This window comes from Alosa pseudoharengus, unplaced genomic scaffold, assembly GCF_046254945.1.
Source record: "Alosa pseudoharengus isolate Yale_2024_CS ecotype anadromous, Long Island Sound unplaced genomic scaffold, YU_APseudo_1.1 YU_APseudo_1.1_scf_1, whole genome shotgun sequence".
NCBI classification, from domain to species: Eukaryota; Metazoa; Chordata; class Actinopteri; order Clupeiformes; family Clupeidae; genus Alosa; species Alosa pseudoharengus.
The window spans coordinates 12,718,409-12,738,616 of NW_027468564.1; the positions used below are offsets into that span (position 1 = coordinate 12,718,409).

The 20,208-nt window shown below is 41.2% G+C and overlaps 1 protein-coding gene across 2 annotated transcripts; it reads left to right on the top strand.

The window, feature by feature from the left end:
• The first annotated feature begins 204 nt into the window (after nucleotides 1-204).
• LOC143136705 (uncharacterized) lies at nucleotides 205-19,272 on the top strand. 2 transcript variants are annotated; one of them, XM_076297407.1, is made up of 13 exons: nucleotides 205-490; nucleotides 2,403-2,495; nucleotides 2,814-2,993; nucleotides 4,125-4,192; nucleotides 5,635-5,686; nucleotides 7,435-7,717; nucleotides 8,715-8,782; nucleotides 10,659-10,791; nucleotides 16,987-17,243; nucleotides 17,394-17,455; nucleotides 18,168-18,265; nucleotides 18,360-18,478; nucleotides 18,897-19,272. In XM_076297407.1, the coding sequence occupies exons 2-13, from the start codon at nucleotides 2,403-2,405 to the stop codon at nucleotides 19,173-19,175; spliced, it is 1,692 nt and encodes a 563-aa protein (XP_076153522.1). In that variant the 5' UTR covers nucleotides 205-490; the 3' UTR covers nucleotides 19,176-19,272. The 2 variants fall into 2 exon arrangements, with proteins under 2 accessions (XP_076153522.1, XP_076153529.1); XM_076297414.1 differs by having other exon boundaries at nucleotides 5,638-5,686.
• The last annotated feature ends 936 nt before the right edge of the window (nucleotides 19,273-20,208 follow it).

Genomic DNA, 20,208 nt, shown 5'->3' on the forward strand with positions numbered 1-20,208 from the left:
TGATGTGATGAACATGCGCTATTACAGAATAGTCAGAAACAGGTTGGAGGAAAAATAATTAATATGAAAAATAGGAAGGACAAAATAGTATACTCAACACTGGTAAGAAAAGGCAATGGATTATGTTTGATTATTATTTGTAATTATAATTATCATGTAGCCTATATATTTATTTGACCTTTTGGTTGAGTAGCCAAAGGTTTGCTGCAACACTCTATACACTCCTGTACAGTAGGTGGCGGTATGCAACCTGTCAATAAGCTCAAGAAGAAGAAAAACAAAACAAAAGCTGCCTGGTTGTTGTGAGTGGCTTATGCTAACACTTGTCTATTTTGTCACTGCTTGTAGTCTCTTTTTGTTCTAGTCACAAGTCACCGGCTAATCTTAGCTGGGAGACGACTTGCAGGAGGGTTCGACCTCGCGCCTGAAGCTTTTGTCGCTGCCAAACCACACCGATTCCGGGAGGCTACGAAGATTTGGCACGGATAAGGTAGGAGTCGCGCTCCGGCTTGGGTAAATTGTTTGGAGGAAATTCTGGAGGGTGTTCTGCCTAGTGACAATAATAAAACATCATCCGACATCAGTGAACACTAGGCTACTGTATACAATGTGTATGAGGCCGCAGCAGACACTCGTTCCCCAGTAGGCCTACCTATACAGCTACAGGTTTTCGCCCCCCGCACGGTTTTCTATCTTTTTTTTACCAAGCGTTGTGTCCCCTCTGGATTCTACACCACCGGTGTCACGCTAGACGAAAATATATTCTTTAGCCACCACCGTAGTCTTCGATTTTCGGGGCTTGTTAACTTCCAGTCTAGTTTTGTTAACACGAGACCGCTTGTCAAATCTAGATTGGTATCCGGTTTTCTTTCTCTTTTTTACTAAGCGTTGTGTCCCCTCCGGATTCTGCACCGGTGTCGCGCTAGACCAGTGGTCCCCAAACTACGGCCCGCCACCTCATTTTGGGTGGCCCAGCAAAACATGTCCGTGGTATATAGCATCTGGCCCGCACGGGAGTACGACATCGTCAAACTATGACCTCCGTAATTTACTTGGTAATTTCCCCCATTCATTCTCTATGGCGAGTCTCAACAGTACACATGTAATACTCTTTTTGTCCACTGGTGGTTGTTTTGGCGCTGTTTGCCGTCGAAAACGGAATAGGCCTACCTGCAAACTATGTAAGAGGCCTATGCTGACTGCATCAGTGCTCAAAGTATTCTAAAAGTTTATCAATTAATTGTTAATAACTAACTAACTAACTTCTATTTAAGTAATTTCTGGGATAATTATTTCTATTTTTTATTCACTCGTTCAAATGTTCATAGAGTTCACAAAGTTCTCATCAGGTGATTTCAGATGTTTTTGCCAGCACTTCATTAACTCTCATAGGTTGAGAACTTCAAATTATTTGTAGGATATTGCTTGTTCACAACTTGAACTGTGCAAAGACACAGAGTTCAGAGTTCACACATTTTGAATAAAATACTTTTGGGACTCCCTGCTAATACTTTTGGGAATGCTAAAGTCTTTTATTAGTATTATTTCATTTGAGCTACATTTTACACTGATTTGGCATGATGGCAACATAAACACAGCTAACAATGGTATTAAATTGCAGTAGCCTATTATTAAATGTAATATTCAACTAGTTTTCCCTCGTCTCTTGAATTTCCCCTTGGGGATCAATAAAGTATCTCTATCTATCTATCTATCTATCTATCTATCTATCTATCTATCTATCTCTAACTCAGGTAGACTGCTGTTGTTCACAGCACTAAGCTATTTATGGTTACTGATATACTCCGAGTCTCTGGCCCTCTCTTAGAGCCAGGCATAGTGAGCTGGCCCTCGGAAGAAAAAGTTTGGGGACCACTGCGCTAGACGAAAATATATTCTTTAGTTACCACCATTAGTCTTCGATTTTCCGGGGCACGTTAACTTCCGTCTAGTTCTGTTAACCCAGACCGCTTGTCAAATCTCAATTGTTAGCAGGTTCGTCTGGGTTCTCCCAGGTTAGGCTACTTGCACGGATCAGTTCTGCCTTCTGTGTCACGTTAGCCTGCTGGCTGTGACTGCAGCTGTTCAAGCAGCTTTCCTGACGAGTAATTTGCAGAGTGAACACAGAAGGCAGGAGATGCGCAACACCAGTTATGTCGGAATTTATTTATAGACCTTTTCTACAATAAAAACAAAAACAATGCTTGAACATTCTATTTGGTTCCCAATCTACTTCCTCTGCATTAAGATAACATATGGAATGTTAAAACGGAAGCCTTGTGGGGCCAACTATGATGCTGATAATGGAACTCTATTGAAAGGGTCTATAATAGTGTAGCTATGTTTTGGGGGTTTGCTTGTTTTATAATAATGTGTGTGTGTGTGTGTGTGTGTGTATGAAGATGAATGAGGTTAGTCAGCATATGGACTTGAGTCACAAGCAAGCCTGCATCGACCTGGAGAGGGCCACCCAAATCATCACACAAGCATTACAGGTAAGACACACACACACACACACACACATCATCATCATCATCATCATTCATCATCATCACACAAGCATTACAGGTAAAGACATGCACACGAAAACGCAAGGAAGCATTACAGGTAGAATTTGTATTGTGAAATAATATTGGCACAAAGTTTGCAGTTTCTTTGTCTTCATCTTCATGGAATAACCTAGCTGCATTATTAGTTATATTATTATATTATTATATATTATAACTGCAATCAAGCTCCCCATCCGTATCTATCACATCTCTGATGAACTGTGTGTGTGTGTGTGTGATCTAACATGCTTGATGCTTTATCAGCATGAAGTGGGTCGGAACCAGGAGCTCTGCATGTTGATTCGTCGTCTGGAAGAGAAGGAGGCGGAGACTGGGCGGAGCCGGACAGAGCAGGTAGAGTCAAACAAGGAGCTGAAGCTGAAGATCGATGAACTGCAGAAACACCTGGAGGAGAAACACTACTCACTGATACAGGCCAACCAGGTGAGTGAGTGTGTGAGAGTGAGTAATCAGTTAGTCGTAGCACATCTTATACTGGCAGAATTCTCTCCTCCCTCCTCTACCTCCTCTTCTACCACTTCTCCTTCCATACTTTCACAAGCACTTAAAACATAGCCTTTAGTATTAGTACCGACAGATGCAGTGGTAATTAAACTACACTGTAGTTGAAATGTTATTCTATTGCTGTAGCTCTGGAACTCAAATGTTATTCTGTTGCTGGAGCTCTGGAACTCAAATGTTATTCTGTTGCTGTAGCTCTGGAACTCAAATGTTATTCTATTGCTGGAGCTCTGGAACTCAAATGTTATTCTGTTGCTGGAGCTCTGGAACTCAAATGTTATTCTGTTGCTGGAGCTCTGGAACTCAAATGTTATTATGTTGCTGTAGTTCTGGAACTCAAATGTTATTTTGTTGCTGGAGCTCTGGAACTCAAATGTTATTCTGTTGCTGGAGCTCTGGAACTCAAATGTTATTCTGTTGCTGGAGCTCTGGAACTCAAATGTTATTCTATTGCTGGAGCTCTGGAACTCAAATGTTATTCTGTTGCTGGAGCTCTGGAACTCAAATGTTATTCTGTTGCTGTAGCTCTGGAACTCAAATGTTATTATGTGGCTTTAGCTCTGGAACTCTCCTCCCTCCTCTACCTCCTTCTCTACCACTTCTCCTTTCATACTTTCACAAGCACTTAAAGGAACACGCCACCGTTTTATAAAATGTGGTTATTCACTGTCTCCCCTAGTGTTAGATAAACGTAGTCATTAGTATTAGTACTGAGAGATGCAGTTGTATTAAACTACACTGTAGTTGAAATGTTATTATTGTTATAAAATTCGGTTATTCACTGTCTCCCCTAGTGTTAGATAAACGTAGTCATTAGTATTAGTACTGACAGATGCAGTCGTATTAAACTACACTGTAGTTGAAATGTTATTATTGTTATTATTATTACTGTAGCAATTCAGTATAATAGTTCTCTTCTAGTGTGTGTGTAAGAGATTTATATTTGTATAATTAATGTGTAGGTGTGATTAATGTAGTTAATTGTGTCTCTCTTTGTGTGTGTGTGTGCGTGCGTGTGTGTGTGTGTGTGTGTGTGTGTGTGTGTGTGTGTAGACTGTGGTTTTACTGAAGACTGAACTAAGGTGCCTGCGTCAACAGCTGCAAAGCCAACAAAACCATAGGTGCTCTTCAACACATATTCACTCACACACACTCTCTCTCTTACTCACACACTCACACACACACACACACACACACACACACACACACACACTCTCTCTCTTACTCACACACTCACACACTCACACACACACACACACACTCTCTCACATACTCACACACTCACACATACACACTCTCTCTCTTACTCACACACTGTCTCACACACTCTTTCACATACTCACACACACACACTCTCTCTCTTACACACACACTCACACACACGCACACTCTCTCTTACACACACACTCACACACACACACACACTCTCTCACACACTCTCTCTCTTACTCACACACTCACACATATACACACACACACACACACACTCTCACACATACACATACACTCACACATACACACACATTCACACCAACCCGATTATCGGCCGTTGGACGTCGTCGGACAGTCGGGAGAGGTTTGTGCCATCGTCAGTCGAAGTCGGCATCGCCGTTCATTTTGGCCGATTTGACATGTCGGCCTCAATGACCAATCTGATCGGTGGAGTGCTTGCCCTTGACTAAGCATTCTCGGACCATTAGCTCTACGTTCAGCGATGCAAGTTATGAAACCCATTTTGATAAACTAAAAATAAACATATTAACTAGTGGACTACCACACACACAGTTACTGAACGTATGTTATTATGAATCTTTTAGCGGCGCCTGCTGTTATGAAATGTATCACCCGGAGAGAAGAATACTCTTTTCTGATTGGCTGGCGGGGTGGCTTTTAATTCTGAATAACGGGACACCTATGAAGTAGATCTGGTAAAAAAAATGTAATAATTGTTCCATATCAATGCTTATGAATGGTAACTATAACAACCATAGTAGGACAACGGTTGAGTCTGGAGGCAGGCTTCGCAACAATGGAATCAACTGTAAACAAGCTAACTGTCCATGCTATCGCTGTTATAGGGCCAACAAAAGTTAGAAAGGCATGGCTTTACAGTGGCAACCGGGTGATAAGTGGGATAACGGCCTTCGAGGTGTGTCCAGTTATACAGAATTAATGGACTCGGGCGGAGACAACGCTACGCTGCGCGTCGGTGAGTTTTTTTGCCCGTCGCCCTCGTCCATTAATTCCGTTTAACAGGACACCTCAGCGGCTGTTATCCCTTACGTATTACGCAGAACGTGCCGTGCGTACATTCTTAGTTTGGTTTCAATACGTGAAAGCCTTTCCCTAACTCTAGCGCCCCCATAGTGGTCAACATATTTTTGTGCACTTTTTTTTGATCAGTCTGACTGCTTTTCTGCCAAAGGTCGGCCGTCGGCTTGGTGTGTCCCGGCCCTTACACACACTCACACACACTCACAGCAAACAGTAAAAATCTATTCAAGTATAAAAGGCATTCAACATTAATAGTCAACATCATTAACACCCCCCCCCCTCCTCCCAGCAGTGATCAGGATGTGAATGAGAGGCCACATGGTGGGGAAATCCAGATCAAGGTAAGATGAACACACACACACACACACACACACACACACACACACACACACACACACACACACACACACACACACACACACACACACATTTGGGAGAGCCAGATCAAGGTAAGATGAACACACACACACACACACACACACATTTGGGAGAGCCAGATCAAGGTAAGATGAACACACACACACACACACACACACACTCACATTTGGGAGAGATCAACATAAGATGAACACATACATACAGTAGACACACAAACACACATCGTGTCTGACACACACACACACACACACACACACACACACACACACACACACATTTATATGCAAACACATACACACATTAGTATGTACACATGTATAACACACACTCACACACAGACGTCAAGTTATTTGTGCAGCATCAATGTGCTTCAAAGGAAAGACCGAATAACACAACAAAAACATATGACGTGACCAAACATGAGTATGAACATGACTATGAGAGGGAAACAGTAAACATGAGTATGAACATGACTATAGGAGGGAAACAGTAAACATGAGTATGAACATGACTATAGGAGGGAAACAGTAAACATGAGTATGAACATGACTATAGGAGGGAAACAGTAAACATGAGTATGAACATGACTATAGGAGGGAAACAGTAAACATGAGTATGAACATGACTATAGGAGGGAAACAGGTAAACATGAGTATGAACATGACTATAGGAGGGAAACAGGGAAACAGAAAAAGACGTAAATAAACAGTAGGCTCTAATACAGCTTTTCTCAAACTTGTTTGGTCATGGCAGACTTTATCGTCAATAAACACGACCCCCCTCCCCAGTCTAAGGATTGGCCCAATAGTGCATAACACCATTATGATTATAATCATGATTATTATTATTAGTATTATTATTATTATTACTATATTGTTATACATGCTCTTCAGAAAGCTATCTATATGGGTAGTCCATAACATCATTATGATTATCATCACGATTATTATTATTATTATTATAGCCTGCTATATTGTTATACATGCTCCTCAAAACAGTCAAGGTTTAAAGTACATTGTTCACAAAATGTTTGTGAAAACATGCACCTCAGAGGACTGCTTTACTAATGTAAAATATAATTACAGTAGTTTCATTGCACGTCAGAGGACTGCTTTACTAATGTCAAATATAAATATAGCCTACAATACTCTTTACTAATGTCAAATATAAATATAGCCTACAATACTCTTTACTAATGTGAAATATAAATATAGCCTACAATACTCTTTACTAATGTGAAATATAAATATAGCCTACAATACTCTTTCAGAAGCGCTGAAGACTGCTTTACTTATGTGAAATATAAATATAGCCTACAATACTCTTTCAGAAGCGCTGAGGACTGCTTTACTAATGTGAAATATAAATATAGCCTACAATACTCTTTCAGAAGCATAATTTGACTCCGCAGCTCTGTGGACCAGCAGTCTGCTCGGTCGCGGCCCATAGTTTGAGAAACACTGGTCTAATCGACTAGATATGAAGGATGTATACTCTTTACGTCTGTTGTGTGTTTTTACAGCAAATCAGGATTCCATGCACCTTGCTTATATACAAACATACACACACACCCTACACACTTTTCTCACACATTCTAACATCTGTTATGTACACACACCCTACACACTTTTCTCACACATTCTAACATCTGTCATGTACACACACACACTCATGTACACACACATTCTAACGTCTGTTATGTGCTTTGCAGCAAATCAAGAGTCCCAGCTCTCCTATCCAATCAGACCAGCTGACGGCAGCTGATGAGCCGCTGGACTGGTCAGAACAGATGATGTCGCCTGCCGGTCAGATTCCGCTGATGTCGCCTGCCGGTCAGATTCCGCTGGTCTCGCCTGACGGTCAGATTCCGCTGATGTTGTCTGACTGTCAAAATCTGATGGTCTTACCTCACAGTCAGACCCTTCTGGAGGCTCCAGTGTCCGGGATTAAAGAAGAAAATGCTGTTCATGGATATGAGGAGTGCAGTCAGTATGGTAAGGAGTTGTGGAGAGGAACACACACACACTCACACACACACACACACATGGATATGAGGAGTGCAGTCAGTATGGTAAGGAGTTGTGGAGAGGAACACACACACACTCACACACACACACACATGGATATGAGGAGTGCAGTCAGTATGGTAAGGAGCTGTGGAGAGGAACACACACACATGGATATGAGGAGTGCAGTCAGTATGGTAAGGAGTTGTGGAGAGGAACACACACACACACACACACACACACACACACACACACACACACACACACACATGGATATGAGGAGTGCAGTCAGTATGGTAAGGAGGTGGAGAGGAACACACACACACACACACACACACACACACACAGATAGACACACAGTGTTGCCAAAGCCAGTGTTACAGGTAATACAGTAGAAAGAAAATAGACACACAGCAATGTGGGTAAACATGTGGACACAGAAAAAACAATAGCTTGTGTGTGTGTGTGTGGGTGTGTGTATGGGTGAGTGAGTATGTGAGTACATACAGTACAGGCCAAAAGTTTGGACACACTTTCTCATTCAATGCGTTTCCTTTATTTTCATGACTATTTACATTGTAGACTCATCAAAACTATGAACACGTGGAATTATGCACTTAACAAAAAAGTGTGAAATAACTGAAAACATGTTGCATTCATTCATAGTTTTGATGCCTTCAGTGAGAATCTACAATGTAAATAGTCAAGTCGGCCTGTTTTGCTTTTTTTTGTCAAAGTTCACAAGCCCATAGCACAAGAACTAAACCATGTAGGTAATTTTTGCATAAATAGGAATAGTATGTAGCAAAATTGTCACCTTTGATCTGGATGATCCTGCATGGTCTTATCTGTCCCTCAAAGTTGATTAAATACTCACATTCACACACTCAACCTAACTTGAGCTCACCTATTAGAAATGTGTTCACTACTTGTCTGCTGAATGAATTGATGTGAATGTTAAAGTCTGTTCTGTTTTCTCCTGTAGAGACAGCTGACCCCAGAACACAACAGACCATCTCTTCAGCTGCAGACGTTAAAACTGAACAGACCCAGGTACTGAGTTGGATATTTGATGATGGTGTGTGTGTGTGTGTGTGTGTGTGTGTGTGTGTGTGTGTGTGTGTGTGTGTGTGTGTGTGTGTGTGTGTGTGTGTGTGTGTGTGTGTGTGTGTGTGTGTGTGTGTGTGTCAGAGCTAGTGAGCGGAGCAGAACGTGAGCGAGGAGCGGAGCGGATGGAGTTGTGTTGGAGTGTGCGGAGCGCTTTTTAATTTAGAGGCCGGAGCGGCCGATCTGTTCCGCTCCAATTCCGCTCCGATAACCGCTCACACCACGAGTCTGAGGCCCAAATGCACCCAGAACTCATGTCTTCCTAATGCAGCTGCTATGTCATTTTAATTAATCTAATTAGTGTCGCGATCATGCAGCAAACAAACTTTCAGAGGCTGGCGAGTTCGACCAATTCTACGTTCTAAATTCTATTCTTTCTATTCAATTCCAATTTCTAAATTCTATTCTTTCTATTCAATTCCAATGGAAACGCGAGGACTGAGTGAGTCTCTAGTTCTTGCAGGCCCCCCGATAGTCAGTGACTGCACAAATAGAAGCGTCAGATGCGGAGGACTATCGCCGTAAGTAGGTTAACAACGCCGTTTTTTGCGTGGAAAAAGTGCAGGGGCCATTGGCCCCCTGGCCACTGTACTTCCGGCGCCTATGGAGGAGTGGAATATTTGCACGGCTCAGCTCCGCTCACTAGCTCTGGTGTGTGTGCGTGTGTGTGTGTGTGTGTGTGATGCACCAATATATCGGCAGGCTCAATATATCAGTATCGGCCGATATGGGCCTTATTTTGCTGCCATTGGCCATCTGCAAAAAGGCTGATATTTTCTAATTTGCGTTGATAAGCGTCGCTAAATTATTCTAAGAGTGCAGATCTGAAAACTTTCCATAGGGAGTAGCAGAGGGATATGCAAGATAGAGCAGTGTTTCCCATACATTGACTAATCTGTGGCGGGGCGCCACAAAATCAAAATCCGCCGCCACAGATTAATATTCTATGTTTTATTTAATTTAAATTAAATATAAGATCAAATCCTTGCATTGCCATTGAGCTGCACTTTTTACGCACGCAGCCTTTCCTTGCCCCGCCCCGCTCTCTCTCGTAGCCCGCTGCCCCTCCTCTGCATGTGCATTTAACAAAATATTCACGATTGTCGGTCTAAATTGTTATTAAATCCGCTTAGCATCGTGACCATGCTGTGCAAATTTGTTCAAAACTGCAGCATTGAAGTTAACTCTGCTAAGGTCTTATCACAACATAGTAGGCTACATTGATGAGACTAAACTAAGTTAAGTTATGCAATCAAGCAGTATCTCAAAGCTAACGTTAGAATACTGTTTGGATGTCGAATTTAGCATGCTTAGCCTACTTACAGCTGCTTGTCAATTTCGTTGAAGGGATCATTTTATTGACTCAAAATTCAAAAGTAGGAACCTTTATTTTAACTATGTAGAAAAACGTTATGAATTGCATCCACACATCAGGAGCCTTTTAACGTTAACTGTGTTAATCACGAACTCTTAAAGTGACAGGCACTCAATTAGACCTATACACTACCAAGATGATCTTTATAATCCCCTCCCCCCCGTTGTCCAAGTCAGCTACCGCCACAAATTGAATCCAATTCTGTGGGAAACACTGTAGAGTGTAGATCTGAAAACTTTCCATAGGGAGTAGCAGAGGGATATGCCAGATTAAACCATCGCCGACTCTATACACGATGTGATTGGCCTGATACAGGTTTCATTTTTCCAGCTTGCAAGCCAACGGAGAGTTGCTAGACTACCCTGGCTGCAAATTACATTTGCTGCCTCTAGGGTTCGTCTAGATTTCTAGGCTAGCATTTCTCACTTCCTCCATGTGTTTTTTTAGGAGGAACAATCAAACACGGCTCCAGTCCTCAGTGTTAAAACGGACCAGTCCTCTACAGACTGCGTGTCTCCGGCCCAGTTAAAGAGGGCAACAGTGATGCATAACAGCAGAGATGCCGACCAATCTGAGAACGGTAAGATAGGTCAGACACTACCAAGACGGTCAGAGAAGTCGGACTCCCAACAGTTTATTACACCAATAAATACACCACTCCTCTCTAGGGGTCTAGGGGTCATAGTACCTCAGGACCATAGGAACTAGGGGTCATAGGAACTAGGGATCATAGTACCCCAGGGCCATAGGAACTAGGGGTCATAGTACCATAGGAACTAGGGGTCATAGTACCATAGGAACTAGGGGTCATAGGACCATAGGAACTAGGGGTCATAGGACCATAGGAACTAGGGATCATAGTACCCCAGGACCATAGGAACTAGGGGTCATAGTACCCCAGGACCATAGGAACTAGGGGTCAGAGTACCCCAGGACCATAGGAACTAGGGTTGGGTATTGTTTGGGTTTTATCTGATACCGGTGCTAAATCAATCCTTTTACGGTGCCGGTGCCAAAACGGTGCCTGAACTGGTACTTTGTTTTTACAATAAAATGGCCAAACCAATGGTTGATGCATGAATTGCTTTTTTGATAAGACATTTTCAACGTGAAATTGAACTATATATTTAGTTTATTATCTATCTGTAGTTTCATTGCTTCTAGGCATAATTCTAATTGCAGATGGCTTGCCATATTTAAATGTTATAACGGCTTACCATGGATACACACACAATGGCAAATCCTAATCAATCTTTCCTCTGCTTTCAAGTTTATTCAGTGCAGTAGCTAGCGTCTATCTCTAGAAGCCATGCAATTATTTATTAAACCTGGAGACATAGAGACTGTATGTATGCTCTGATGGGAGGGGGTGGTGGGTTGGAATATCCAAATGTTTTGGCCGATAACGTAGACTAGTTTGACCATCTCACCCGCAGACTGCAGCCAGGATACATTCACAAACCTGTATCTCACTCAAAACAGCATGGAGCATTTTTTCAAGTGTGTGTGAAAGCAACAGACACAGATTATTTTCATAATATGGGCGCTTTAAAAGCAATCAGTGATTTGCATTAGTCAGCATGTAAGAATTTTACATTGAATGTATTTTGAAAAAAAAAAAAACATGTAGGCTTTTCAGTTTTTTTTAACTTAACATTACGTTTCCAAAATCATTTTGATGGCACGTCAAATATAACATGACGAATGGCACTTTTGCCATGGGCTGAGTGGCCCTTTCTAGCAATTACCGACCTAGCAACTTTGTAGTTTCGAGTAGGAAACTGCCCCTTTGGCTATCCCCTTAAACTGCCAGCATACGACAGCGTATGTCCATAATCCTCTTTCTACTGTAGCCTATATTCAGAGGAATTAAATATGTTGGCATAACATGAGGGATAGATGTATTTCTTTACAAAAGAAATATCTAATAATAATGGATTGAAAAGAGGTAATAATAGAGCAGACATGATTAAATAGATAAAATAAAATGAACAACATATCCACATCAGTCCCCATCAACACAACTGTTTTTCATAGGTCAGGATTATTAAGCTCTAAACAGATTGTCAAAATTATAGAGCTACTGTAAAAGATTGAGTTTGCATTTTCAGGAACACTTTGGATCAAATGTAGACACAATTAAGACCAAAATAATTAGCTGTGAATACAGTTCAATATGTGCAATGCAATGCAATATGTTTTTATTGATTATTTAAAAAAGGTATGAATAATATTGGCCATGCTATTCTTCATAAAAATGTTAAAAATGGATGAAAATGCTTCTTTTTTTGATTCCACATTGTCTTGCAACCTTTTGGCATGTGACAGTGTCATTTTCAGTCAGAGAAAATCAACAACCAATATTTGCCAGGGGTATGAGTAATTCTGTTCTTAACTATAGATGTGCGACACAGGGGCGTCGCCAGCCGATTTTACCGGGGCTTCAGCCCGGGGTAAATTGAGCTCAGCCCGGGTAGCCAAAATTGTTATTTAACTTTTTTATTTCGTTGTGCGTTCTATCCCTCGTAGCCTGTTTAGAACAAGGAATCCCGAACACTAAACTCTGACAAGGAGAAGCAGAACGGGCGGGGCCGGGCTGGGCGGGGCTGGGGGTGGGTGGAGAGCGGCAGAGGGTCGCTTCGCGGTCTGGTCTGAGATCAGATCTGTGCTCTCAACTAACGTTACTGCTGTCAACTCACTGGGTGGTTCAGCGTCATAGGTTGCAGTATGTTGAGAATTGAGAGTTGAGAGGCCAGCAAAAAACAATTGAAACTATTTGGCTTTTTCAAACGAAAGGCAAAGGGTAAGAATTCATGTTTGCAAACTGAAATATAAGCTTAGTTCTGTCCGACCGACTCCATAAAGGCCAGCTATTAGTGTTGTTTACCTATCCTATCGCTAGCTGGCTAGCTAGCAAGCTATCATTAGTAAACACTAAGCAGGAGTCAAAATTAACTTTTTGAAATGTGAATATCTACCAGTCACTGACAAATGAAGTGGCAAAATTCACCCGCCATTCAAAGGCAATCCGTATTTTCTGTCTGAAATCTACTAGCCAACTTCAATATTTACCAGCATTAATCTGGTGCAATTTTAGGCTAAGCAAGCATTAGGCAACTGCAAGGCATCTGGTCAGGTTAATTGGCACTACACATTTCAGTGCTCGTTTTGAGAGAGAGAGAGAGAGAGATTTATTACACTCAGCTCTAAATAACTAAATTTAGCCAGAAGGGCTAAATGCTTTCCCCTGTTGTTGAACATTTGTACTGATGTTCTGAGGAGCAGACGAGGATGTTACACTCTCTAACACTATAGCAAAAAAATTGCAGTTTTGATACACAGTTGGCCTTCGTAAGGGAGATGTTTTAACAGTGACAAACTATAAACCATTAAATATCTAGAGGGGGCTGAGACAGCTTTCATTCACCCTGTAATGAGCCATTTAACCATCAAAGTGATTACAAAGCTGATGACATAAACATAAAACAGCATTTAATTAACCCAAGTTTCATGGGGATGAACATGTTTCATGGGAATGTTTTTAAATGCCACTGAAATGTATGCAAATGCCCTATGCATAAGCAAAGCATTTGTAATTAGAGCTGAAAATTGCAATCTCAAAAGTTCTTTGTACCCGGCAATGTAGTATGTTTTTGTTGGTTTGCCACACACTGATCTGATTCCATGATTTTGTAGAGGGTAGCAGCAAAGATGGGCTACAAACAGAGGAGGAGGAGCCAGCAGCAGGAGCAGATAGGCCTATGTCAGGATCAGGCATGGACAATGGTAACCATTATTCAGAGAAGGAGAAGAGAGAAGTGTAAGTGATGAGAAGCAAATGATGAGAAGGACAGCAGTAAGTGATGAAAGAAGAGAGTAAGTGATAAGAACAGACAGAGAAACAGACTGAGACAGAACTTCAACATCAAACATTTTACTGTCTTTTTGGTAGATCTCTGGCATAGATCAAACAGAAGAGCAGTCAGGTGATGGAGAGAGAAGGGAGATCAACAGAAGGAGGTGCAGAACATTTGCTTAATGATACATTACATGCAACCTCACACTTAAACGTGTATGTACCTAGTAATTCAATAATAAATAATTTGGGCAGTTTAATGTAGTCTGTTGTCTACTATAATAACACCTTTTATGTATGGTATATATATCAAAAAAATCCTCAGCTAATCTTTACATTTACATCCGGTCCAGCCGGGCTAAGCCCAGGTTGTCCTTAAAGTCTAGAAACGCCCCTTGTGCGACATAAAAAATGGGTTGCGATCCAAAATGTATCTTACGTGTATGACTACACAGGGCTCCAGAGTGCGACCAATTTGGTCGCATATGCGACCTAATTTTTCAAAAGTGCGACTAAAAAAAATCGGAGGTCGCACCAATGCGACCAGCTATTCGAGAGGAAAAAGTTTCCGCATAGAAACTCTACCTTTGGTTCAATAACAGACACATATTTGGCCAATATCGTGGTTTAAACAAATCACAGATAGTGAAGGGCGGGACCTCCCCTCTGATTGGCCGTGGCCCAGTGCCTGTGTGTAAATTTGAAAATGCGTGTGCTGCAGAGAGAGAGAGGTCAGAGACCCGTCAGATAAACAGAGTGGATGTAGTTGCATTACAGTGTGGTCACATAGGCCGAGATAAATGTACCCTCTCCCCACTGCCTTTCGGCGGCTGGCAGCAGCAAACCGATCCGACGAGCCCAAGATGATGATCAAGTTTATCATTGCCTACGATAGGCCTAGTGAAACTTCCCTTCACCAAGTTCAGTCCGAAATAATTATTCACCAGAAAAATTGTTTGAACGTAAACCCGACGTACAGGAATGCCACTTGCGCCAAATTTATAGGAGTCATTGCAGATGAAAAGACGTCTTAAAATTGCGAACAATGCATACAACGACCGAACGACAGAAATACAGATATCGCCGAAAAGGAGTGCGTCATTGACCGCAGTTACATGCAGGGAGTAACCCGGTTTTCAACAGCAATATTTGTTTTGCTCGCGAGTTGTGTAAACTCATTCTGATGGCATCAATCAATTTAATCCGGTATTTGGCGCAAACCGAATATCGCTGCTACATTTAAAGCCCGAATATTCCCTGCATGTATAACTGGTCATTGTGTACGGTGAATTGAATGGACACATTTAGATTGAGCATGGCAAGTCATTGCAATAGCCTATAATAATAGGCCTACCATTTCGTTACTGCATTAACCATAGTGATGTTCTTATTGAAAATTTAAAAATACTAAAATTAAAAAGTAAATTGCATTGTGGGACTGTCAAATGATTATTGCAATCATCATTGCAAAATCACATAAAAATCCCCCAGGCTACTTGGAACATCTCTTTAAATTGTGCTCAAATACATTTCTATAGAAGATGCTAGCATGGCGAGCTGGTTTAGCCAGGGCCTAAAGATCATGAAGGATAGTATGTAAGACACTGAGCCATGAGATGTGCAGTTTGAAGCCCTTAAAAGACGTGCACTGTTAATTTACTCACTGTTATTTTTATTTAATTCATCTTGAGATGTTTTAAGTTTAAATTTCAGCTCAGTGAAGCACTTCACTTCATTAAGTTACTTTTCTTGTAGAATTGTAAATCATAAGTCATAGGACAACCTATATAGGACAGTAATTAAGGAAAAAACGTGAACCTGCTGCGGTGTTAAATGCGATGTGGTTGAAAATTTGGGTGCACCTAACTTTTGTGCTGGTGCACCTAAGAAAAAAAGTTAGGCGCACCAGTGCAACCAGTGCAAAAAGTTAGTCTGGAGCCCTGCTACAGTATGTCTGTTTTTGGCTGCATGCATGAATGCCAATGTGGGAAATGTTTCTCGGCTTGAGGTGCTGCTCAAAAAAAAACTCTTCAAGGTTGGCAGGTCTGTCACTGGAAGGGACATGGTGATGCATAGACCCTTTCAAGAGAGTTCCATTATCAGCATCATAGTTGGCCCCACAAGGCTTCCGTTTTAACATTCCATATGTTATCTTAATGCAGAGGAAGTAGATTGGGAACCAAATAGAACGTTCAAGCATTGTTTTTGTTTTTATTGTTGAAAGGGTCTAGCTCAACTTATAATAGACCAAATAAAAAACACTTTTTGTATTATAGGGAATACAAAGCCACCACGTCAAGGAAAATTGAGAAAATAAAATATAATGTATTTATGTGAGCTTAGAAGCACTATATAATGTTTTCACACTTTAATTTTTATCAAATTATTGGAGTAGATTTGGTGGCTGGGGACCAATCCACCCTATTACCTTCAAAGAAACGTGCCGTCGTCATTTGGTTTGCATTAACATGGCGTTGCATGCAAGAAAATTGCTGTAGTCATGACTGTAGATTGGTTCTAAAAATTACAGGAATGGACTCGCTGAATCTTTGACACAAATGCATTTTGTTTTCTGTGTTTATCTGCGGAGTTTGTCTGTTTCAAAATATCACACAAGATACAAATCTATAGACCGGCATATATTCAAAATATCACACTAGATACAAATCTATAGACCGGCATATATTCGCACTGCAGCTCCCCACATATCATAATGACCTCACATGTTGATTGGAGCAGCCCGACGAGCCTTCTAGTCCTCGTCCAATCCCGCGTGAGGTCAGGGTCATGACCCGTGCAGCAGTACTTGCAAGACGAGCATGTAAACAGACATGTTTTTATTCCAGTACTCAGACCTTTTCCTCCATGTCCTGTGTTTTTGCTGCTTTGGCCGTTTCGTGATGTACAACGGCTGGACAGATGCTGTCTCCCCTTCAACACTCCTGCATGGACGCGATCAGCCTCTTTCAGCCGGTCCGCAGACCAGCGAGAAGAAACTGCTGGATGCCATCAGTGGGCTGTCCCATCAGCTCACTCTGTTTGCTGCTGATGTGCATGAGCAGTTCACTCACCTCAGCAATTCAGTAAACTCCAGGTTTCTGTCCACGGAGGACGGTTCGGCTGCTTTGGAGACTAACTCCAAGAAGAGAAGACGGGTGCACAATCCCAAGATTGCGGTAAGAATTAAAGCAAAAGCTTTTTTTTATTTTTTTTATTTAAGTAGCCCAAGCTAAAAGTAGCCTTGTTGCCTCGTAAAAGAACAAGTGAGCAGTACCAGTGTACGTTGTTTTGTAAATTAATGTATTTTTTTGTCTTGTAATTTACAGGAAACAGTACGCCGTCTTCACAACTCGGAGACAAATTGTAGGCGCTACAAACCGGAGCAAGGGTAAGATATGAAGGTAACACTTCACTTGACGGGTGAGTTCATAACACATGCATAGCAGCTGTCATAAACTGCACATAAAGCATTCATGACTGTTTCATGAGACATGACTCAACATTCATACCAAACTTTTCATGAATGTGGAAGACAGAACGACAACAACTTGTCAAAATAAAAGTCCAACAATCGCAAAGCAGCATTGCCGTTTTTGGTCCAAACCTCTTACCTGATCACGTCACATCTGAGTCAATGGGCTACTCCAGTGCCAAAAAGACAGAACATGGTCAAGCAAATAATTTTTGTTTCATAAAAATGTATTTGTTTTACGATGTAACCTTTGCAGATTATTTCTCATCTTTTTCTACTGGGAATGTCAAACCTACAATCGACAATCTATGTAGACTTCATAAGATATTCATGAAATATTTACAAAGGCTGGAGAGAAAAACGGCAATGCTGCTTTGCGATTGTTGGACTTTTATTTTGACAAGTTATCATCGTTATGTCTTCCACATTCATGAAAAGTTTGGTATGAATGTTGAGTCATGTCTCATGAAACAGTTATGAATGCTTTATGTGCAGTTTATGACAGTTGCTATGAATGTGTTATGAACTCACCCGTCAAGTAAAGTGTTACCAATATAAACAATATGCTGTATAAGGAAATAGATATGTTAATAAATACCGATCTGAACCGTACATTTTGTTTTCACAGATTAACATCACCTCATAACGAGGCCGTTACCTCCTATTTGCTTGGAGCTATGTCTGCAAGTCCAGATTTACACAATGCTGATAGTGACTCCATTGTGTGTAAGTAACTTTTACTGTTTTCTCCTTCCATGTTTAGATTTACTGTGGCTTACATTTTTTTTATTCATACCACTCTCATTTAATTGTTTTCCAGCTGCGTGTAAGACCTATTACGAGACAGTACGCAGGAACTTCAGGTACAAACAACCAGACCTTGCATCGCAGGCGGAAACTGCAAAGAGTTCAGCTCGGAGTCGATCGAGAAGAAAGAGGGTAAGACTTTTTTTTTTTTGAGACTATTTTTCAGGTGCATTATTAATAGATGTGTTGTGTCCATGCGCAGTGCGTCTCGCAGTACTGATTGTCTTTATTGATTGTTAATAGATGTGTTGTGTCCATGCGCAGTGCGTCTCGCAGTACTGATTGTCTTTATTGATTGTTAATAGATGTGTTGTGTCCATGCGCAGTGCGTCTCGCAGTACTGATTGTCTTTATTGATTGTTAATAGATGTGTTGTGTCCATGCGCAGTGCGTCTCGCAGTACTGATTGTCTTTATTGATTGTTAATAGATGTGTTGTGTCCATGCGCAGTGCGTCTCGCAGTACTGATTGTCTTTATTGATTATTAATAGATGTGTTGTGTCCATACGCAGTGCGTCTCGCTGATTGTCTTTATTGATTGTTTTCACAGCTGCTGGAAGTGAGACAGAGTGTGCTAGCGGAGGACGAGGTCGAGCTTTGGAAGAGCGCCACCATAGACCTGATGTCTGATGAGGAAGACGGCATCGTTGACGGGGTGTCTGGATGGATTGTGCGACCTCCGTCCTTTCGCAGCCAGGAGCTCACCGAGCTGTGTGCCACGCTGCAGTCGAGATTAGAGGCGATTCCGAAGTACAGGGCAACGCACCACAGACGCCTGCTAAAAGGGCCGAATTCAGACAGAATACCGCCAGTTACCTACAGCTCCTAGGCGGCAAACAGCCACTTTAGGATTTTGGGCATCTTTTACACTTCCCATTTGTTGTGAGGGCAGATCTCGCTTTGTACATAGTTGTGTGTTTGTGCTAATAAAGACCTTTTTTTAAAATAAACGTGTTCCTGGCTAATTTTACTTTCCCCAATAAACTCATTCATGTCCTTGATGGTAATAATAGTGTACTCCATAGGATAAGAATGACAAGAATTTACAATATAAAAGCATATCATATGAATAAATTTTTTATGTAATATACAATTTTATTATTGGAGTTTACATTTATTATGAGCCAGGATGACCAATAGTGACAGATCTGCCAACCAATCACGAGTGATTTTTCTTGTTAGAAAGTAGTGATTTACTACTTAATACTGAGGCCAAGTTCACGTACCAAAATGGACCAAATGTTATCTGCATTAATGCAACATCCAATAAGCCAAAATAATGTGGTTGCTATGCTGGTTGCTAGGGTAATCAAGCTGGTTGCTATGGTGGGTGCTGCAGGCTGACCCAGCAGAGTAGGATCTGAAAATCAAGAGGAGGATGTTGGAGTTGGCCAGCACCATACAGGATGGCTTTATATGGCCTGAATACCAACCTGCACTGCAAAAAATGAAATCTAACCAAGTGTTATTAATCTTATATTAAGATTAAAAAATCTATTTGGTATTGTTTTTAGTACGAAAAGACTTACCTAGCGCCCTCTCAAAAGAACATTTTGACTTAATTTAAGAAGATTTTGACTTATTTTAAGGAGTCTTATCAAGACAAATTTGCTCAACGCACTGGCAGCCAAATTTGCTTGTTTTTAGGACACATTTGCTTAACGCACTGGCAGCCAAATTTGCTTGTTTTCAGGATGAGATGTCTTAAAATAAGTCAAACTTTTTTTAAATTAAGTCAAATGTTTTCACAAGGAAGCGCTAGGTAAGTCTCTTTATACTGAAAACAATACCAACTAGTTTTTTTTATCTTGATATAAGATTAATAACACTTGGTGAGATTTTGTTAGATAAGCAGTTTTTGC

Coding starts and splice junctions, on each gene's coding strand:
- LOC143136705 (XM_076297407.1), top strand. CDS start 2,403: ATGAATGAGGTTAGTCAGCATATGGACTTGAGTCACAAGCAAGCCTGC. Junction 17,456..18,167: donor CGCTACAAACCGGAGCAAGG/GTAAGATATGAA, acceptor TTGTTTTCACAG/ATTAACATCACCTCATAACG. Junction 18,266..18,359: donor TGATAGTGACTCCATTGTGT/GTAAGTAACTTT, acceptor ATTGTTTTCCAG/CTGCGTGTAAGACCTATTAC.